The sequence below is a fragment of the Sapajus apella genome, unplaced genomic scaffold, assembly GCF_009761245.1.
Source record: "Sapajus apella isolate SASKATOON/1434 unplaced genomic scaffold, GSC_monkey_1.0 scaffold65, whole genome shotgun sequence".
NCBI lineage: Eukaryota > Metazoa > Chordata > Mammalia > Primates > Cebidae > Sapajus > Sapajus apella.
The window spans coordinates 3205174-3227330 of NW_022437005.1; the positions used below are offsets into that span (position 1 = coordinate 3205174).

Below are 22157 nucleotides of genomic sequence, written 5' to 3' on the forward strand. Positions count from 1 at the left end.
GGTTTTGGGTGTTCATAACAATTTCATCACTGCCATCCAGGTCTTATCCAGTTGAAGGACAAGGCATGTGGATTCTATCTCCCGTGTATGACTCCAATCTATCAGCTTTTCTCACCTCAGCTGCCACTGCACCTAGTTTAGGCCACAATCATGTTTCCCTGGAAGATGGGAATATCCCAGTCACAGCCCTTCCTGCCCCCAGGCTCCCCTGCTCCCACCATTCTCTCCACAGTGGTAAAACCTCATCCCTCCACTTTACTGTTGACAACATTCCATTGGCTCCTCATCCTATGGATCAGGTCCAAAGTAACAGAGATAGCTTGTAGAATCTGGCTATGCCCTCCCTGTCTACCCTCAACCACCAGTCTCACCTTCCCACAGTAGATCCAGATTCCTGAGTCCCACCCTAGTCCTGCTGAATCAAACATACTGGAAGAAGGCTGGAGAATCTATTTTCTTTTCTTTTCTTTTTTTTCTTTTTGAGATGGAGTCTTGCTCTGTTGCCCAAGCTGGAGTGCAGTGGCACAATCTTGGCTCACTGCAACCTCCGCCTCCTGGGTTCAAGCAATTCTTCTGCCTCAGCCTCCTAAGTATCTGGGACTACAGGCATGTGACACCACACCTAGCTAATTTTTGTATTTTTAGTAGAGACATGGTTTCACCATGTTGGTCAGGCTTGTCTCAAACTCCTGGCCTTGTGATCCACCTGCCTCAGCCTCCCAAAGGGCTGGGATTACAAACATGAGCCACCATGCCCAGCAAGAACCTGTATTTTTCAAAAGGCTACTCAAGATAATTTCAAAGATTAGGCCAGAGAGATTTAAATATGACTACTTTGGGACTCATGTCCTCTGACCTTAACAAAAGAAGTCTGAGTACCCTTGCAGTTATGACAGTCTCCTGTAATGATGTGTCTCTGCTCCAACAGAATTGTGAGCTCTGTGAAGACACAAACTATACGACTGACTGCATCCAGAACAGGTTCAGTGCAGGCATGGGACGCAGTCCTGAGCATGACTGGTGACTGTCACAGTCATAGAATTGCTTTAATAAAGACAGCAAAGACCCTAAAAGAGAGACCATCAGATATGAAGTGCTTCCCATAAAATGCAATTAAAAGTACAGTCCCACCTATAACGTGTTCTTGCCAAAAAAAATCAAACCTGAACTTAAGCGTCTGGTTTTCAGAAGATGCAGGATTAGAGGAGCGTGGTGAATGATGCCACAGGGTTGCACTTGGCGAAACCCAGAACATGAATTCAACAGGTAAATGACATGCTGTCTTCAACAAATAAATGGTGAGAAAAAGGGGGGGGGGGGGGGGGGGGGGGAGGGAGGGAGGGAGAGAGAGAGAGAGAGAGAGAGAGAGAGAACACCTATAGATTGTAAGAAACTAGAAAAACATATCAACCAATGCTATGTGTAAATATGTTGGTCTTGATTCAAACATATATATTGTAAGACATGAGAAAATTGGTATGGCCTGAATACTGGCTGAATATTTGTTTATATTGAGAGATTAATTTGGGGGTGTGTGTGTCTGTATGTATGTTTCTGATGGTAGTATTGTGGTTACATTTAAAAATTAAAGTCTTGCTTTCTTAAGAGATATAGCTTAAAATATTTATAGATGAAATAATATAATGTCTAATATTTGCTTTAAAATCATCCTGTGTGTGCGTGCACACACATATAAATAAGACTGGCCCCACGCTGATTATGTGTTGAAGTGGGGTGATGGAGAGGGTACATTGGGGTTTATTACATTATTCATTCCAGTTTTCTATATATTGTCACAAAAATAAAGTAATAAAGAAAAAACACAGGGCATTAGTCTCTACATCACAGTATCTGAGATTTCCTTGAATCTAATGAGGCTTGGCAAGTTGGAAATGGTTGTATTATACTTTGCATGGTAGAAATTGGCTAATATAACAGGGCTGCATTCTTTGATTTTAAGAACTCGTTTAACACCTAATATTAACACATTCAACATTCTTAGGTAAAGGCAATTTGCTCTTTTGAACTAGAAAGGGTTGCAAAGAATTGCCACAGAAGGTCACTCCGTACCAAAGAGAATTTTGGCCATGTCCTTAAATGAAGATATTCTCATTTCCATGAAAAATTCTAACCACATTTTGATATTAAAATTAGCATCCTCAAGTACTTCTGGCTCTGCACACTAGCTTAATAGAAGATTATGTCAACTTTTCTGTCTGATAGAACTAAGGAGAATTCAGTTTCAGTACTGTAGAGGGTTAAGAGGTGGAGGCAGGAGCAACCTATTATAATTTATACTAACAATTAAATGTATTAACAGTTAAATCTAGTAATAGGTCACTTAGAATATCATAAAGGTTACTACAAGATAGAAGAATATGAAGACCCTCCACCAAACATCAGTGTGACGAAGTATTTGCAACAGTATATAAAAGTTACAGAGGAAAAGGATCTTTACAATTGTTTGTCCGATTACATCAGTGTTCCATGTGGCCTCTCACCTCTTAACGGCTACATGTGATTACAACATATTTCCTTCCTGGTGTCGGTGTTCAAATGTTTTAACGTGGAAAGGGAATCCCACTAGGTCTAATTTCCAGACTTGGGAAGGCAATGATTGATTCATACAGACAGACATTGAACTTGAGTTTGGGAAGAACAAGTGAATAAATATGGTGCTTGGTAGAAGATACAACAGTGACTCTCAAATTTTAGAGTAATGAGTGAGCCACTTCCAATAAAATACAAATTATCATATGATAAGCAGTGGAAAATACGTACGAAAAACATAACTTGTTTGGAAGATGTATTCTTTTTAGTAACAGTTTAACATTATACTCTCAAGAAAAAATGATTAATAGTGTAAAATCTACCTATCTGTCCATCTACCCAGCCACTGTTCTTCTCTTCCCTTCCTCTCTTTCTTTCTCTCCCTTTCTTTCTCTTTCTTTCTTTCTTTCGTTCGTTCTTTCTTTCCTTTCTTTCCTTCTTTCCTTCTCTCTCTCTCTCTTTCTCTCCCCCTCTCCCTCTCTCTCTTTCTTTGCAATAAGGGCACAGTGGAAAAATAAGAGCTTGGATGAAGGATAGAAGTGAAAGAGGAATTAAGAGAGAAAAGGAGGAAACGATGATTATAAATGCATAATTACCACATGATTTTTAAACGTGTATCTTTTAAAAAATAGATTTTACTTCTTAGAGTAGTTTTAGGTTCATAGAAAAATGAAGTATAGAAATTTCCCATATAACCACTTGACCTCCTAAATACGCACAGCCTCCCCTGCTATCAAAATCTCACACCAGAGTGGTACATTTGTTAAAACTGATGAATCTACATTGAGGCATCATTGTCACCCAAAGTCTACAGCTTACATTAATTAGGGTTCACTCTTGTACTTTCTATGGGTTTTGAAAAATGTATAATGACATGTAACTACCATTATCTATCATACAGAGGCAACCACTGATGCTTTTATTGTCTTGATCATTGTATCTTTTCCAAAATGCCATATAGTTAGAATCATACACCAAGTAATCTTTTCAACTTGTCTTCTTCTACTTAGTAATATGCATTCAAGGTTCTGCCAAAATCTCTTCATGGCTTGAAAGCTTGTTTCTTTCTAGTGCTTCATAACATTCTATTGTTTGGAGGTACCAGTTTATCCATCGACCTACTGAAGGACATCTTTGTTATATCTATACTTTGGCAATTATGATTAACACTACTATATACATGTATGTGCAGATTTTCGAGAGGGCATGTTTTCAATTTCTTTGGGTCAATATCAAAAAGTGAGAGGGCTGGATCATATGGTAAGAGTATATTTAGTTTTGTATGAAACTGCCAAAATCTCGCGAACACCAGCAATCATGACAGTTCTTGATGTTGCACATCCTCACCAGTATTTGGTGCTGTTTATTTTCCAGCTTTTGTCCATTCTATTAGGTGTATAGTGGTATCTTGTTTTCATTTCCAATTTCCTAATGATATGTTATTATTAAGCCTGTCTTCATATGCTTATTTTCCATCTGTATATCTTCTTTGGTGAGATGTCTGTTCAGGTCTTTTGCCCATGTTTTCCGAGACAGAGTCTTACTCTGTTGCCCAGGCTGGAGTGCAGTGGCATAATCTGGGCTCATTGCAACCTCCACCTCCCAGGTTCAAGCAATTCTCCTGCCTCAGCCTCTCGAGTAGCTGGGATTACAGGTGTCCGCGACCATGCCTGGCTAATTTTTGTATTTTTAGTAGAGATGGGGTTTCACCATAATGGCCAGGCTGGTCTCGAACTCCTGACCTTGTGATCTGCCCACCTCGGCCTCTCAAAGTGCTGGGATTACAGGCATGAGCCACTGTGTCCAGCCTATTTGTCTGTTCTTTCACCAGTACCAGACTGTCTTGATTACTGCAGCTTTATATTAAGTATTAGTTTGGTAGTGCCAGTCTTCTGAATTTGATTGGGACTGAGTTGAATCTATAGATAAACTTGCAATGAACTGATATCTTAACAGTATTGAGTCTTCCTAACCATAAATATGGAATACCTGTTCATTAGTTCATCTTTGATTTCTTTTACAGAATTTTAAAATTTTACTGATACACAGCTTGCACATTTTTGTTGGATTTATACACAAGTATTTAGTTTTGGTGGATGCTAAAGTAAATGGCATTGTGTTATTAATTTCCAATTTCATGTGTTTGTTGCTGGCATATAGAACAGCTATTAATGTTTATATATTAACCATGTATTCTACAACCTCGTTATAACCAAGTATCGATTCCAGGAGTTTTTTTCTTTGTTAATTTTTTCAAATTATCTACACAAACAATCATGTTGTCTGTGAATAACACAGCAACCAGTATATATTTTTTCCTGTCTTATTGCATAAGCTAGGATTTTAAAGGTTTACTTGTAAAATTATACTATAACTCACTATAAGAAAATTGCAAAGTAGCAACAACTTAAAGAAAGTAATCATTTCTAGTGTTTGCTATATGTCAGGAATCTATCCAAATATTTTATATGAATTCACAACTGTGTAAGATGAGTAAAATTATTTCCATTTTATGGGTGAGAAAACAGGTTCACACAGAAGTAACTTGTCCAAGATTACTCAGTCATGAAGTAGCAGAGCTGTAATTCACAACCATGTCTAATGGTTTTATAGCGTATGCTTTTAACTTGATCATGTATCAACTGAGGATCTATTACAGGCTATGCTTTCTACTAGGTACCTTTTACATATTATATCATTCTCATTTGATACCTTCAACAATCCTGAAAATTAGTTGTTCTTATCCTTGTTTTGCACTGAGAATAATGATGCTGAGAGGGGCTAAATAACTTGCCAAGTGCCATTTTGCAATGTGGTAGAGCAAGCATTCAAACCCATGTTTACAAATGTGCTCTTATTTTGAATTTTTTTTTTTTTTTTTTTTGTCAGAACAAGTATCTGCTATTTGCCGTTCAACACAGCTTTAACTGGACACAGAACAAATATCTACTGAGGACCTTTTAAGGGACCTTTTAACTGATACTGTTCTAGGTGAATGAAGCATCTGGAATTGCTGTCTTCACAAACTTCCCTTCTCACAAAACATAAAATACTTCACAAAACAAAATCAACCAATCAATCAGCAAAAAACCTTCCCGACAACTGCTTAATGCTGTGACCAATAAATAACAGGGGAGACGATCTGGTGGACGGCATTAGGGCCAGGCTGCTTCTACTTGGTGGGCAGGGAAGGCCTGCCTCACTCAGGAGAAGACATTTGAGCTGAGGAAAGGATTCCAAGACCTGAGCTGTTTTGGTTGACTTAAAACATGATTGATAAAGAAATGAAGATCCCAATTTCCAGCTTAGAGTTTAAACTGGTAGCCCAAAGATGGAGAACAGCTTTCTGCTTACAGTGGGTTTTGACTCCCTGAGTCAATACTGAGTGTCATTTGGGGAATGAGAAGGAGAAAAATGGCAGAGTACAGCTGCCTGATGACAGTGTAGTGAGCCCTCCCTTTTATCCCCTAGGCTTCCATCTAGGTTTGAAAGTTGCAATGATTCTTGAAAACAGTTGCCTTAATTTTGCCTTCCTCTTAAATCAATGACTGCTCATGAAAACCAAAGTGAGATTTTCCCACTTACCCTCCAACTGGAGACTCGCTTATTGATGCATTCATAAAGCACTAACACATATTCATAAGGTTTCTGTTGTATAAAATGATTTGACAGGCAGTTAGCCTCAGGATCACAGCATCTTCAGCTTCTCTGACTCCAAGAACCACCAACATGGAAAAGCCCCCAGACTCCAGTTCAATTTCCTTGAAGATTCCAACAGCCACTGAACATAACACCTTTCAAAAACGCTTTGCTATTGGTGATAGTGGTAATGGACTAATAACAGAAAACAGCTACTGCTAATGTAAATAACCAGATAACCACAAGGAAAAATAAAAACCTGAATGAGGAAGAAAACGGTTCTTCCTATGAAGTATTTCTTTAATTTCTGCCTAGGTTTGATAATGGTTCTATTATTACATGCTTTGTGAGACCAGCAGAGAATAGATGAAAAGAACATTAAATGTAGAATTCCCTAATATCTTTCCATTAGGTAAATGATTGAGGAAACTCAGAAATACTGAGGATTTTTACTCCTGGATATTTACTTTGAAACCAAAAAGACTCCATCTATAAAATGTCCACACTAAATGATTCTATTATTGAAAATTAGAGGTTTGAGAGTAAAATAAAACTAAAGTAGAATGAGAAACTGTTTTTAGTCAGAAAAAACTAGCGTGTGTGTTGGAGGCACCATAAGCCAGAAAGGTGACTCCTGGCTGTGAGGTGGTGGTCGTGGTGATGTGTCAATACTGACAGCCATTACTAATACCTGTATTTGGCAGATAAGTCATTTGAACTACTGAGACTTTATTTTGGAAACAGTTCTTCACTTAGTTCAGGTTTCCCATTAGATAGGACAGTGCCTCTAAACTCTGGGCATCCCTTTACTGTGAGAAAAAAAAAAGCAAAGCAGTTGGGAACCAGCCTGGCATTTTCACAGCTAAGCTGCCGTGTTCTCCCATGGACCATAAACAATTTCAAAGAATATCAACACCAGACAAGGCTACTCCGTGACCATGAAGGATCAAGCCAAAAAAATAAAAATTAAAAAAAGGCCACTCCATAATCATGCCAGATCAAAGACACAAAGACAAAAACATGAACACTGTGATCGAATAGAATCAAATACTTCCTTTTCTGGATTAATATAGTGCTTCTAATCAATCATACTTTTTATTGATATGCTCTAGTTGTTCATATCTTGGGGCTATACGTGATGGTTGATACCTATATAAAATGTGTAATGTCAGGGTAATTGGAATATCCATCGCCTAATTTATCTTTACTTTGTGTTAGGAACACTGCAATTCATATCTTTTAGCGATTTTGAAATACACAATAAGTTATAATGAACTGTAATAGCCCAACTGCATTATCAAATACTAGAACTTACCCCTTCTCACTGTCTTTTCATACCCATTAACCAACTTCTTTTCTCCCACCCTCATCCCCTTCTCAGCCTCTGATAACCACCATTCTACTCTATATCCCCATGAGATCCACTTTTTTTGCTCCCATATATGAATGAGAACATGGAATATTTGTCTTTCTCTTTCTGGCTTATTATACTTAACATGATAACCTCCAGTTCCATTCATATTGCTGTAAACGACGGGATTTCATTCTTTTTAAGGCTGAGTAACATTCAATTGTGTATATATACCATATTGTCATTCATCCATTAATGGACACTTAGGTTGAATCCATATCTTGGTTTATCAATCATGTTTTAAACCTCACTCTGTTCTTCTTGCTTTCTAGATAAGAATTAATACACCCAATCAGAGAACTTCCCCCAGCATCCAATCCAGAGCAAAGCCCTGCTTTCCTGCACTTTTCCCCAAATTAGCTAATAGAAGCCCAAATTCTTAATAACTTCCTTTTAATGCCTTCTTACTGAGAAGTCTGCATGGTTCCTGTGGTTCAAATGGTTCTTTCTCATTGCGGTGAATCAATAAATCTCACATTGCTTTAAAAATAGGTGTATTCCTGGGATTTTTTTTGGCTGAAACTCATTGACACTTAACCTATTTTTTTCACAGGCAGAAGCCCAGGGCATACGACAGGTCAGCTGGGGACTTCACAGTGGGTAGTCTTGCAGGCAACGACCTGGCAGACATGCCAAGAGAACTAACCAGCTGTAAACAACCACTGTGTCAATCTGGAGGAACCGTGCTCCTTTCGTGATGATCCTGTGCCTCTAACTTTTATCACTTTGGACAACAGCTCCGCCATGATTAAATCTTTCAGAAAATCATTTCAATTTTTCAGATTGCAATCTTATAGGTTGAAAGACAAGCTGATATTACAGCAAGAATTCCAGTATCTTCCAGGAATCATCATGAATAAGAATTGTCACAGGATTTTAGTGTCTCTGGTCTCCGAAATTGATTTTGCAGGTAAATGTAACAAACTGAGATACTACTATTGTTACATTTTATGACTGCTGCGGAGTGGTGCTCTTCTGCCCTCCCTTGGCTCTTAAAACAGCTCTGAAATGCACCATAAGGCTTCATCATTGTCCTTATCATGATCACCATCACCACCACCGCAATCAGCACTATTATCACAGGACCAGCTAACATTTTTCAGTGTTTTCCTTTGTACCAGATTCTGTGTTATGTATACAATCACATTTAATTCTCAGTACAACTCTAGGAAAATCGTATTATTATTTTCATTTTTCAGAGAAGGAAACTGAAACAGTGACATTAAATAATTCCAAAGTAATAGAATCAGTACTCAAAACTGGGAAGATCTGCTCCAATCCATGCTCCTAGCTATCACATTTATTTTGATCTATCTTAACGCTCAAGCTAAGGAGATGTAAATAGGAACAGAAGAGGTAGATTTGATTTGCTGCCTGCTCCAGTTTTCTAGGCAGTTTTGAAGAAAACTTTCTAGGATGTCTCAGCCTCTTACTTCCAGAGGTGATTGTATTATTCTGTAAAGGTTGGTGGTTTTAGAGGATTTCATTTTTCTCATTAATTATACTTACTCCTTGAAATGACAGATTATTAAAATGATTAGTAGAAATATTTCCAAGTAGATAATAATGTTCTCTGAAATTAGTAACCCAAAACGTACCTTTCATCAATGAGCAAAAACAAAACAGAAAGCTCATTAACTTGGGGCTAATTTGGGCAGATTTTCATGTGAAAATGAAAAAGTTCAGAGCTTTTTTCAGAAAAAGTTCATTTTCATATGAAAATAGTTGCAGGAAATTAACTTGAGAATCTCAGATTAACTTTCTATTAAAGTGAAGGTTACTTATACTTGCTCCTTGAAAAGAAGATAATCTAAGATTTAATAGTCAACATTAGGTGAAATGCATTAAATTTCAAAAGTAAGAGTTTATTTCCATAATGTGTGGAAGCTGTTCTCTAAAGGATAGTGCTGTAGATAAAGAGCAGTCACAGCCAAGGGAAGGGATCCTTGCCTAGGCAGAGATATTAAACTAAAACTCTGCTCATCAACAGCTGAAGGTTTAGAAGGATTAAGTGATGAAGGAGTGACGCCAAAAGGACAAACAAAGGTTCCACCTGAAAGCATTAAGAATGAAAGAGTGCCCTGAACTTTGCTCTAACTCAGGAAGCTGGAATGGAAAACCAAGGGTCCCAGTGTTGTGCTCACAAATGCATGGCACACAAAACGCCCAACCTGTCGTGGCACAGCTGCGTACCATGTGAGTTTAACCAGAGCCCTGAGTAGCCAGGGATGACACCATCTATTTTCTGTTGGCATATAAAATCATGTTTATAAACCATCATTCTCCATGTCTCCATTAAAGGCAGGTCTAGTTAATGAAGGCAGGGAATAGTTAGGTAAAGAAAATCATCCCTAGTTCTACTGCTATTTTTAATTTTTTTTGTATGATACAATCAAATCTTTGAGAAAATTTGATCAAGCAGACGCACCGCAAGAATCTTTTCCTTAAAGACAAATTCTTTAGTTGGGAATCAGGAGCATGCCTTCCTAGGAGGAATTGCTTCTTCAGATGTGTAACTCTGTAGTTTAACTCAAATGCCTCTAAGCATGGCTGCACTCTGAAACCCCTCTTTTCTCTGAGTGGTTCTATGTTCAAGATCTCAAAGCTCTAAAATGCTCCTCATGGACAACAACCTCCCAGTCTTCAATTTCTCCTTGGCTTCCACTTCTCTCCTTCTGCCCTCACGGGAACCTCCATCCTCTAGATTTTTCCCTAATCCTTGTTCACTGGCATTAGGTGCATGCCATGGGAAGCCAATTTTAACTGGCTGTCACCAGGAATGAGAATACATACTTTTTATATAGTACTTCACAATCCAGAAAGGGCTCTCTCAGGCCTTTCCCTATTAGACTTTATTTCCAATAGGTCTTACTAATATTACTCTTAAAGAAGTAGCAAAGGGCCGGGCACGGTGGCTCACCCTTGTGATCCTAGCACTTTGGAGGCCAAGGCGGGAGGATCACTTGAGGTCAGGAGTTTGAGACCACCCTGGCCAACATGGTGAAACCTAGTCTCTACTAAAAATACAAAAATTAGCTGGACATAGCGGTGCATGCCTGAAATCCCAGCTACTCAGGAGGCTGAGGTAGGAGACTCGCTTGAACCTGGGAGGTGGAGATTGCAGAGAGCCGAGATCCCGCCATTGCACTCATGCCTGGGTGACAGAGACTGTCTCAAACAAAACAAAAACAGAAACAAAAGAAGTAGCAAGGGGAACTTTGAGAGTCCCCCTGAAAGCCTGCTGACACTAGGCCATCATCAGCTATTTGTACTTCTGTCCCTTGTCTGCCTCAGTGGTTCACAACGGCAAGAGAGTGACCAATAAGCAAGGACTAGCCATGATCATGCTTTCACCATTCTCAAAGCAAACAATTGGTCCCTGCCTTGGCGAAAAGACTCAGCCTCATTAGCATCTCCAACCAAATAAGCAACTATATCCCAAAAAAGAAATGTAAACTAGATAAAGCAGTCAACAATGTGCATTGGCAGTGAGGCAGTCAGAAAAACGACAGTTGTGTTAAACCAGAGTTCTACATGTAGCTAGCTTGGGAGATTAAGTTAAAATAAGTCAAATGAAACCTACCCATGACTAAAATAGGTATGTGTCTTTTTGCTTCCAACTCTCTTGAAAAAGCAACAATGATGTAATACTATAAATCTTCACTTAATTAATTCCAAGTTTTTGCAGCAAGCTCTGTACTCTCATCCTGTATCACATGCCATCTGTCTACGGTGAATATTTAGTTTTCACTGACATCCTGCTTCCTAACCCTTAGAATAAATGCATCTTCTTAAAAATAAGAAAAATGTTCCGCTAGACCAGAGGAAGATAAGGACTTGTATCTTAAACAAGCTGATGTCATATCTTCATAATCTACTGCTGCCATCTCCTGTGTTAACGAGGCAGCACCTTCACACTTGTGAACAAACGTAATAGTATTTAACAGAAACAATTCTCACTGGTCAATTAGATGGCACATTTTCTACCTACACAGAGCAAAAACAGCTTAATTCTGTTACCTCTAAGCGACTTCGCCTCTCAGCAACCACACGTTCATCCTTATTTCCAAATAGTTTCTTTGGAGGAAATTCAAGGGCGGCAAGCTGAAATAGACATTTTAAAAGACATGCATTAATACCACACCTTTTAATTGTTGTGCTATTATTAATCTATGATTTAAAATCTCTTCCATGGGGTGAAAGGAGAGGCTGCAAGTTAAAGATGGTGAGCCCTGCCTTGCTTTATCACCAACGGTGTGACCTTTAACAGATCAATCAACCTTGGGTCAGATTCCCCAATGGTCAAAGGAGAAGACAGGACAATGGGAACTCCACGAAGAACAGAAGTGAATCTCAACATTCTGTCTCAGATGACATATCAGACTCTGTGTCAGGTGGTGTTTTATATTTTTTGTTTTTTAAAACACGTTTGTTCTTCTTTCAGTCCGCTTTGTTAGAATTCAATTAGTTTTGTGTTGAGACAAGAATTTGAAAATTCAACCTACACACCTGAACATTTTGTAAAATCCTTTTCAGACAGTTGCTAAGGTTCTCTAAATATTCAGTGTTGCCTTTTCAGTTACCACTGCGAATGAAGACTGCCCATGTGAAAAGAGGACTTCTCTTTGCATATGTTCACCTTGTTTTCTAAAAGTGAACGTGCAGAATTTGTTTTTGCCTGATCTTAGCATTTCATAGGATTTTCCTTATGCTTTTCTTCTTGGAGGTACAAAAATTATAAATAATAAGTTTTACTACAGACTTCCAGACAAGATTCTGTAATCTGGTGAGAATCTGACTAGCCGGCGTTGGCTTGGCCGAATGAGTGCTAAGCAGCAATAACTGCTGCAGTTGCAGAATTCACTATTTTCTTCCGTTCTCAACTTGTCGGGACCAGACAAATTGAAGCCAATGAAGCATTATCAAGAAAAAAATGAGCATTTCTCTCACAACGTAGGGCACAATATGTCACAAAATTCCAATTTTATGCCTATGCAAATCACTAAGTTGATTTAAATTTATATTGCCACACTGGGAGTCAAAAATTAAAGACTAGCATCTGTATATATAATACTTTAAAAACATCGTATTAAAGCATAATATACATAGAGAAAAGTGCACATATCACAAGGGAAGAACTTGATGTATTTTCAAAATCTGAACACGCTGTGTAACCGACACTCGGATCAAGAAACACAATACTGCCAGCACCCCAAGAACTGTACTTGCTCCCTGCCAGGCATTCCCTCTCACCCCTACAAAGTTAATGCAGGTCTGACACTTCGAACAGCATTGTTTGGTTTTTCCTACTTTTTAACTTCACGTAACAGATGTCATACACTACGCAGTCTTCCGTGTCTACCTCCTTTTGTTCAGCATCATATTGTGAGATCCAACCATGTCGTTATGCGTAGCAATAGTTTGCTGATATTCACTGCGGTACGTATTGCACTATGCGCACATTCCATAATGTATGTGTTCATTATCTTGCTGTTGGGCTTTTTGTTAGTTTCCAGTTTTTAGCTACTAGAAATTGTGCTGCTATGATCACTTTCCTATAGATCTTCTGATGAACATATATACATATTTCTTTTTTTTGTTGAGACGGAGTCTTGCTCTGTAGCCCAGGCTGGAGTGCAGTGGCATGATCTTGGCTCACTGCAACCTCTTACCACCTAGGTTCAAGCAATTTTCTGCCTCGGCCTCCTGAGTAGCTGGGATTATAGGTGCCTGCCACCACACCCAGCTGATTTTTGTATTTTTAGTAGATATGGGGTTTCCTCATCTTGGCCAGGCTGGTCTTGAACTCCTGACCTCACGATCCACTCACTTTGGCCTCCCAAAGTGCTGGGATTTCAGATGTGGGCCACCGTACCTGGCCAAACATATATACGTATTTCTGATGGTCACACTCTTAAGTGTTGGAAATGCTGGGTTATATAGTGTGAGTGTGTTCAGCTGTATTTGAAACTACCAAATGGTTTTCAAAACGGTTTTATCAACTGAGATGCTACGAGAAGTGACTTAGAGATGTGGTTGCTCCAGATCTTCACCAGCCCTTGGTACTATGGTTGTCCTCGGCAACGCTGGCGGGTATGTGATCATGTCTACTGCGGCTCACATTTGCATTTCTCTGATGACTAATGACATCAAACATCTTTTCACCTGCTCATCCACCATCTGGTTAGTCATTTTTAGGAAGTGTCTGTTCAACTCTTTTGTCCATTTTAAAATTAGTTGTCCGCTTTTCCTCAGTAAGAATAATTTTCCCTTTTCATCTCTTAAAGGTGTCTTTGATACTTTATAGCCTTTCTTAAAAGTTGATTGAAGTTCTGCAGATGTGTGTCTCTTTCCTCCTAGTGTTCTTTCTATCAAAGCAGAGAAACCTTGGAGTGGGTTGAAGGTAACACCATGGGATGGATTTCCTCTTCTCTGTTTCTCACCAATGTTTAGTTGGCTGACAACCAACTTTAAAATCAGTTCAAGGTAAAGTAAAAGACCATGGGCACTGAGGCAAGACAGACCCAGTCTGAATCTTGGCTTGACCACTAACCATCTAACTAGCTACGCTTCTCTGAGCCTGAGTATTCTCTGCTAAAAAAAAAAACCAAACAAACAGAAAATGAAACCAAATACCAGGATTCAGTGAAGATCTACTGAGTGGACTTTAGCTCTATTATCAGCTGTAATACTGAGAAAGTGGCATGTCCTCATTCCCTTATGGCCTCTCTGCATCCACTGGGAAGCCATGGTAACATGGCTTCAAGGAGCAAAGGGTTTTCGGGAACCTGGCCTCACTGGCACAAACACATTCCCCCCACGTTGCAGCTCAGAGAAGACAGGTACAGCAGAGCTTATGTTCTGGCTCCCTCCAGCCTTCATCTCCTCCAGTGCAAATGCACCTCCCGCTTCCCCCGATGCTTGGCAAGCACACTTTCACAGTTGGTTGTTTTGTCATTTTCTTATGTGGCTGATGAGGTGATGTGGTTTCTGTCAGGGGAAATTTATAGTCACACGCACATGCTCAATCAGAAATCATGCAATAAAAGGACTTAGGCAGTGGGAGCAGGGAGGGAGCAGGCATTCACATCTCCTCCTAGTCAACAGTGGCGTTCCCTCTCCAGACCCAGAGGGAGGCAAGCATTCTGTGCTATTAATATTCTGTCCATGTAATAACTATGTATAAATTATGTGCAACACTGTTGTTCATATTTTAGGAGGAAAAGACCAATTTTAAGTGAATTTCAGGCCTATAATCACAGGAGCACGATATTCAACTGTCTGACTTTAGAGTTAAAGACACCCAGGTCAAGAGCTAAGTGACTTGGAAAGGCTCATAGTCATGGGGGCAAAGTCAGGACCGACTCCAGGCCTCTCAGGATAATGCTGGGTAAAGGGCATCTGCGGTGCATGAAAGACACTGTCGCAAAGTCTTTGGGGTTCTAGGATAAAGATGAAAGAGAGAAATTCCTCCTAGGTGTATGTAACCAGAAACATAAACATGCCGCTCCAAGGCAGTCATCAACAGTTCCAATAAGAGTTGTCAGCGGGACCCTGCTGAGGACCTGAACCCCAGCCCAGGGTCAGTAAAGCAGTGGGCAATGGCAGGAAGCAGGGTGGGGCTGGAGCTCCCCAGAAGTCCATTCCAGGACATACAAAATTAGTTAGCAACTATCATCTTACCCCTCTCCATGCAAAAACTAAGAATAATGGTGGCTATCCTTACAATAAAGTACGGGTAGGATGGAGAAAAGGAACAGGTGCACAAGTTCCAATGTGGCTCACAATAGAAATGTGAGCTAATGGGCCCAGGTCCTATAGGTGGCACTGGGATACGAACAAGCCAAAGTAGAAAGCCAAGGCCAAGATGTAAAGCATAGGAAAAACATGCCCCCATTAAAATCAGGACATTTACATCAGAAACAGCTTCAACTGCAACATGAGTGAGTCCCTTCCCTCTGATTCAGTGGAAACCACCTCCATGTCTCCTCTTTAGAGAATCTTAACAGTGCCGTCTAGGCCTTGCTTTCTGTAAGCTCAGGCTGAACAAGATGAAATTGCCAATTCTGTAAGTTAAAAACTGTTGAATATCGGCAATTTCATCCAGCTAAATCCTGCATAAAACTTTTGACACTTAAGTGACTGATAGGGTCGCTTCATTTTCCATCATCTGCATTACCTGCCAAGTGACAGTATCTCTATTTGATGTTTGCTGATCAGCTATATCTAAGCCAATCTATTTCAAAAGAATATTTTTCTTAAGGCACTCAAAAGTAAAACAAAAACTAGAAGTATCTTATATTTTAAAGCATACTACATTAAAATAGCAAAAGAGTTGAGATAGCAGGGCAGGTGGCACAAGAAGTCATTTGGGGAACAATAACAGCTGACATAGAAGATAAAGTCACATTCCTAAGTCCATCTTCTAAAAAGAAAAGAAGAGTATCATTTTTACTTGGCTTCCTCAGTGCAAATAAAGGAGTTCCTGAAAAATGACGGCCCTGATGCTGACCTGCTGAGTGACTGGGATGAAGAAGATGGAGAGCCGGGGCAGGAATACCACTTCATTCCTAAAATAAAAATATAGCAAAACCCCTCCCCACAGGTTAGATGCCCAGAGTACAGAAGAGGCCTGGACTTTTTTCTCTTCACAAATGCAAAGCTACTGCATCATTTATTTCAAAGTAGATCAACAAAAGCAATTCTCTGTAGGTTTCATTTCTGAAGTGTAAATGATTTAAACTGCCTAAATTGTTTTAAAAAGCGAACAATTTACCAAGATCAAAAGAGTCGCTGGTCAGGACAAATAATTGTGCCTGGAAGACCAAAGAAAACAAACCAAAACCCAAAACACCTTTTCGATTTTGCTGAAAGTGCTGTTTTCTGAAATGTAACACTTCTGACAAATTAGGAATACAAGAGAGGTTCAGAAAGAAGGCAATTCTGAATTGTCCCTGATCTCTCTACCCCTGTCCCACACAGACCAACATCTTCTCTTTGGCTTTTCATGTTAAGTAAAACGTTTAAAATGAAATCAGGTATATTATCTAAACATTTTCATTCCCTCTCAAGCACTTAATTACACATTTTCATTTTCATTGCCTCATTTTTCTAATAGGACAGATATTCCAGTTTTGATTTTCGTGAGAAATACCATCAGGAAGAGTGAGTGACAGTCTGTAGGTGGAGAGACTCCTCTTCAATTTCCTCTGTAGACTCTGATAAAGGAAATACAGTGTCCTATATTTCAAGAAAAGTGAAGTTCCTGAAGTTCTATATATTCCTCACAACAACTACATTCTAAAAAGTCTCAGGTAAGTATTTCTGAATTACATAAAAATTTTCAAGATACTTGGGATTCAGTAATGGAGGAAAAAGAATTTCTTTCTTTCTGCTAGATTTCATAAAGAACAAGCACCATCATTTCCCCTTATAACGTTGCTGGAGACAGTCTCATATTGAAAAGTGTGACTGCACCAAAAATCATCTTTCTGCCAACCATAAAAACTGATGAAACCATTCTGGTTAAAGATGGTGGGGCAAAGACTTGATTCGCTCCTCTCACCTTCTTCAAAAGCACCACTAAACCCTGTCCCTGAACTGGGAAACCACCACAACCCAAACTGTTGGTCAGGCAGCAGCATCCAGGGGACCACCATGGAGAGAAGAGATGACGGGAGGCAAGGGCAGCCCAGAGCCACCCTCACCCTCACCTGCATTCCGCCCATGCTGGGATTAAAGAGATTAAATATGGGAACGAGAAAAAGATCAGGATGCAATTCCACTCAAGGAGGAAGGTGAGCAGGGGCTGTAAGAGGAGGAGGCCAGGGAAGCCCCTGTCTCCAGCAACAGAGGCAGCAAAGGTCAGAGAGCAAGTGTTTGGCTTTATTGTCCACAGCCAGCAACTCCACAGCCCCCATTGAACCAGAAAACAAGAGAAGATGTGCCTCAAAGTGAAGGAAAAAGTTGATGAAACAGTTTCAGGACAATTCTAAGTGGTCCGCACATACCATAGCCGCCCTCCTTCTCCCCAGCATCTGCCCCTCCTTGCTCCCACAAAACACTAGTGTGTTCCACAACAATTAGTCCACTTCCACTTCCCACAAACGTGAGAAATAATTAGAAGGAACCAAAACTGAAACTACGTGTACAAAGAGTGAGGTGAGGTGACACTGAATGAAACACAGGCAAAGGCAGACCCAGAGGATACACCGTAAGTTGGATCAGCCAAAGCCACCTGGGGAGGAATTCAGAGAATTGTTAATAGTCATGTAGGGACCAGAAAATCCATCTCTAAATAGAGCCCAAAGAAGTAAATGACACACAGGTTGAAATAAGAGAAAATAAGGGTAAAAAAGAGGAAGAAAAGTGAGCCAGCTCTTGGAGCAACGGCTGATTCCAGGGAATATACTCGATAAGCCTGAAGCAGCCTGTGGTGCCAGAAAGCACGGACATGCTCAAAACAAAAACACAAGACGCGGTGTCTCAAAGGAACACGGGCGTCAGGTGAAAGAGCTCCCAATGGCTGAAGCTGAGACAATTTGGAAAAAAAAAATTAAAAAGAAGTCGTATTAGTGGATAACCCCAAACAGAAAAATTAAATAAATAAGTACATGGGGGACTCAGATTCACTTTGAAAAATAAAGTATTGGTGGATAACCCAAAATAGAATGAGAATAAATTGGTAACTCAATCATCATTTCAGAATAATCCCAATAATTTATGTAGATATTTCACCCTCAATAAAGTAGCCCATTGTCTCCCCACTCCTGAAATGTGTGCTATGCATAGTGACTTCCTTCCAAACAATATAGCATGGAAAGGAAGCAAAACAAGTAACTTTACAGTGGATAAACTTTGGCCAGGTGATCAAGTATCAACAGTGGTGAGTCATACTGATAGTGTGCATCCTTGATATGATATGATAAAAATGGGCATTTCTACCTTTGTGGTCTCCCTCCCAAAAATGAATAACGCTTACTCAAGAGTGTCAAGGTCACTGAAAACAAGGCAAGTATAAGAAACTGACACAGTGAAGAGGGGCCTAAGGAGACACAGTGACTAAGTAAAATAGGGTGTCTTGGGTGGGATTCTAGAACAGAAAAAGGCCATTAGGTAAAAACTAAAAAAATATCAATAAAGTACAGACATTAGTTAATAATAATGTACCAGTATTGGTTCACTAGTTATGACAAATGTACTATGCTAATGGAAGATGGTAATACTAGGGAAAACTGAGTATGATATATGAGAACTCTGTACTATATATTCAGTTTTTTTCTATAAATCTAAAAGTATTCTAAAATAGGACTTCTGCTTTCCGATCTTACACACTAGGAGCTGAAAAGTCATTCCCGTCCTCATGACAAGAAAAAAGTTGAAAAAAAAAAAAAAATGAAGATTCACAACCTTCTTAGATCCAGTGGCGAGGTGAGATGACAGGGTAAACTACTGCCCTCAGACTGCAGAGACAGACAGGTGGACGCAGAGAATCATAACTCACCCTGGCACTGAAGCCTGCTGCTGGAGCCAGTATTGGTAGAAACAGGATAAACGATAATTCCAGGATTTCTGGAGGCTCAAATATAAACTAGTGTGAGTGTTAAAATCTCTGAGTGGGGCCAGTCTTGAGGGAGGTCTCCACACTTTTGAGAGTTTTACCTCCAGGGGTCCCACCAGGTTCTCACTGTGAAGTTGGGTTCTAGTTTTCAAATTATGTGTTCTCACTGTCATGTTGGGGCATCAAGTGGGGTAAGAAATGCAACCATTTTTAAATACTCCCAGAACTCTCTGTTCTCCTTCACAAGGCTTGCTCTCAAGAGAAGGTGTTTTACCAGAACCTAACTGACCAGGACCAAGTGAAACACTCGCTACAGGCTCAGGAAAAGACTGAAAACTACCCTAGGATCATAGAAGGCTTTCTCCCACCATACCTGACCGTCACATCATAGGGCTGCTGTACAACAGGGGATTACAGCTAAAAGAAGGGCAAGCCTCAGATCCTATGAAAAGACTCCAGGAAAGCCCAAAGACAGCAAAGGCAGATAAAAACCAGGGCACTAGAGGCAATTCTAGCCTCGGACACCACATCTATATCAACCAATGAACCCACCCTACATCTTAGCCAGATAAATATAAAACCTCAAACTAAAAATCAATCTACCTCAATTCCTTTTACCCAATATATCAGTTCTAGCTTTCAACAAAATATTACAGTTTAAAGCTATTCTAAACTGAAAAATAAAAAATCCTAAAAAAAAATAAATGCCTCTGAATGCTCCTTTCTTACACACAGACACACACAGACACACACACACACACACACACACACACACACACACGCACGCACGCACACACAATGTGAGCCACCAGTACTTAAGAAAGAAATGGAAGAAACAAAAACATGATTGGAATGAACGGCCCAGTAGAAGAAACAAGCGCAGAACAAACACAATTAAAAACAGATTACTATGTAACACACAGAGCTGAGAAAATAACAACACAAAATAAAATGTAGTAAAAGAAATGTGACCCTAAAAATGTATATCTAACCAAAGGGCCTTTCAAGTGTACAGGCCACAAATACATATTCTCAAGCAGACAAGAACTTGGTTAAAACACATCAGGTGCATCTTTCAAAAACATACTGGATGACCAAAAATAGCTAACCGCAAGATAGCACAATGTAAAGATCTCAGAATATAACTTAAAAAAATTGGAAGGTGAGAGAAAATAAAGTTAATTTTATCTCTGTTAGAAGAGTCCATTGGTAACTTATAAAATGGAAACACATCATTTGAAAACTAGTGATCCTAACGTTTCAATTTTTAAAACAGTCTTAAAGTCACATATGTTTTAGAGACAGTATATCATGTGGTGAAGAAAATTTAATTTGAAGTTCAACAATTTCTTCAGTTTTCATTTTTGATTTTGTTCAAGTAAAATTAAATTTAATGTTTGTACTTAAAAATAGCATATCTAGAATAAGCACAATGTCTTAAAGTTATTTCACTCTTTTTCCCTATTTTTCTTTCTATGATTTTAATTTCTTTTTTGTCAATCTACATCTCCATCCTTTTATCTGTGCCTATTCATTTAGACACTTAACATTCATTAAATGGTAACATTAATTTTATTTATGGAATCATTTTGGGGTAATCTGTTGCTTTTTTTCTTATATTTCCTCATATTATGTAAAACTTTTATAAATGGACATGCATCATTTTTACAGAAACAGTAAAAAGTGATTATTCTTTTTACAAATTTAATGCAAGAGTTAACACCATATGTCTTTTTCTTTTAATAACCTAAGATTTGGGGCAATTGGATTTCAAGTCTCAGCTCAGCAAATAGCTGGTTGTATAATCTTGGGCAATGTATAAAAACTTCTTTAGTTCCTAGTTTCATCATTGTGAAAGTGAAGGAATTGAACCAAGATGTTTAACTTTCATTTGAGTTCTGAAATTCTATAACTCAGGTGCTGATGATTAAAATCTCTCTGCGCAGTTAGAAGTAACACTTTAGATACCATGGAGATACTTTACCTGTTTCTTGGCTATACTGCTTTTGAGGAAGGTATCTTACTTCCCGTAAAATCTTCACAGTATTCTCATTTGAAGTAAGGCTCAGATGTGCAGAAGGAAAATGGAACCCGATATAATAATGAGACATATTACTTTTCGAGAGGTTATAGAACAGAAAAAGAACAGACACAAACAGAAATGCAGTATTCATGAGAAAATCCTTGTAATGGCATCTTTTCCTGTTAGAGCTATTACCCTTACAGCAGGAGTGGGAAATGATGCAAAGATATTTGAGCTCTTATGGGAAAACTGTGTGTTAAAGTTAAAAATGATGACTGAGGTCAAATAAATTGGATATTTGTGACAGATATGATAGGCCTAGAGAATGCTGAAGGAGAGTTTAACAACAGCCCGATGGTCTACTTTGTCTCATTATAAAATTTGGTTATGCAGAGTAATACACAGGAAACAAACAAATGAAGATTAAAATAGCATATTTCTTAGGCCTAAAAAAAGCATAATGGTAAGCTTGTTTTGCAATTCAGTAAGTAAAATATATTCGAAAGACAAAAGACTGAAATAAAAGCCATTAGAAAATGAAATCAATAATTTGAGGCCTACTAATTTCCACTTAATTTGTCTTTCCCTTTTTCAGTGCTTGTGAAGTCTAAAAACCCAAGTAATTAGCTTTATTTTGGGTGTTCAACCAATAAGCCTCTAAATTTTTGGTTGAAAAATTTGAAGAATTTTCAAAGCAACTAAGACAATTAGTATTTACTTAAATATTATAAGCCATATTATATTATAAATTACTTTATAATTATTTGTGAGTCCCAGAGTTGGGAATTATGAAAGCATTGAGTGTCATCCACCTAGCAAGTTACCTAGCTATATGTATATGTATGCATATTAGACATATTAGAAATATAGTCAGCATTCTCTGCTGATACTGTAATATTTCTTAATGATCTCAGAGTGAAATTTTCATCTATAGGTTGATTTTTCTCTTTCTGATTCCCAGTGAACTGACACAG

At 38.9% G+C, this 22157-nt stretch overlaps 1 protein-coding gene across 6 annotated transcripts in view; it reads right to left on the reverse strand.

Moving 5' to 3' along the window:
• The window catches only part of KIF16B (kinesin family member 16B), a 302210-nt gene that overhangs the window by 31286 nt on the left and 248767 nt on the right, over positions 1 to 22157 (reverse strand). For all 6 annotated transcript variants that reach the window (XR_004259830.1, XM_032248035.1, XM_032248037.1 and 3 more), the window contains one exon: positions 11621 to 11704. Coding sequence is in view for 5 of the 6 variants with exons in the window: in XM_032248035.1 (XP_032103926.1) it covers positions 11621 to 11704 (84 nt within the window). In the remaining variant the exon portion in view is untranslated. The remainder of the gene's footprint in view (positions 1 to 11620; positions 11705 to 22157) is intronic.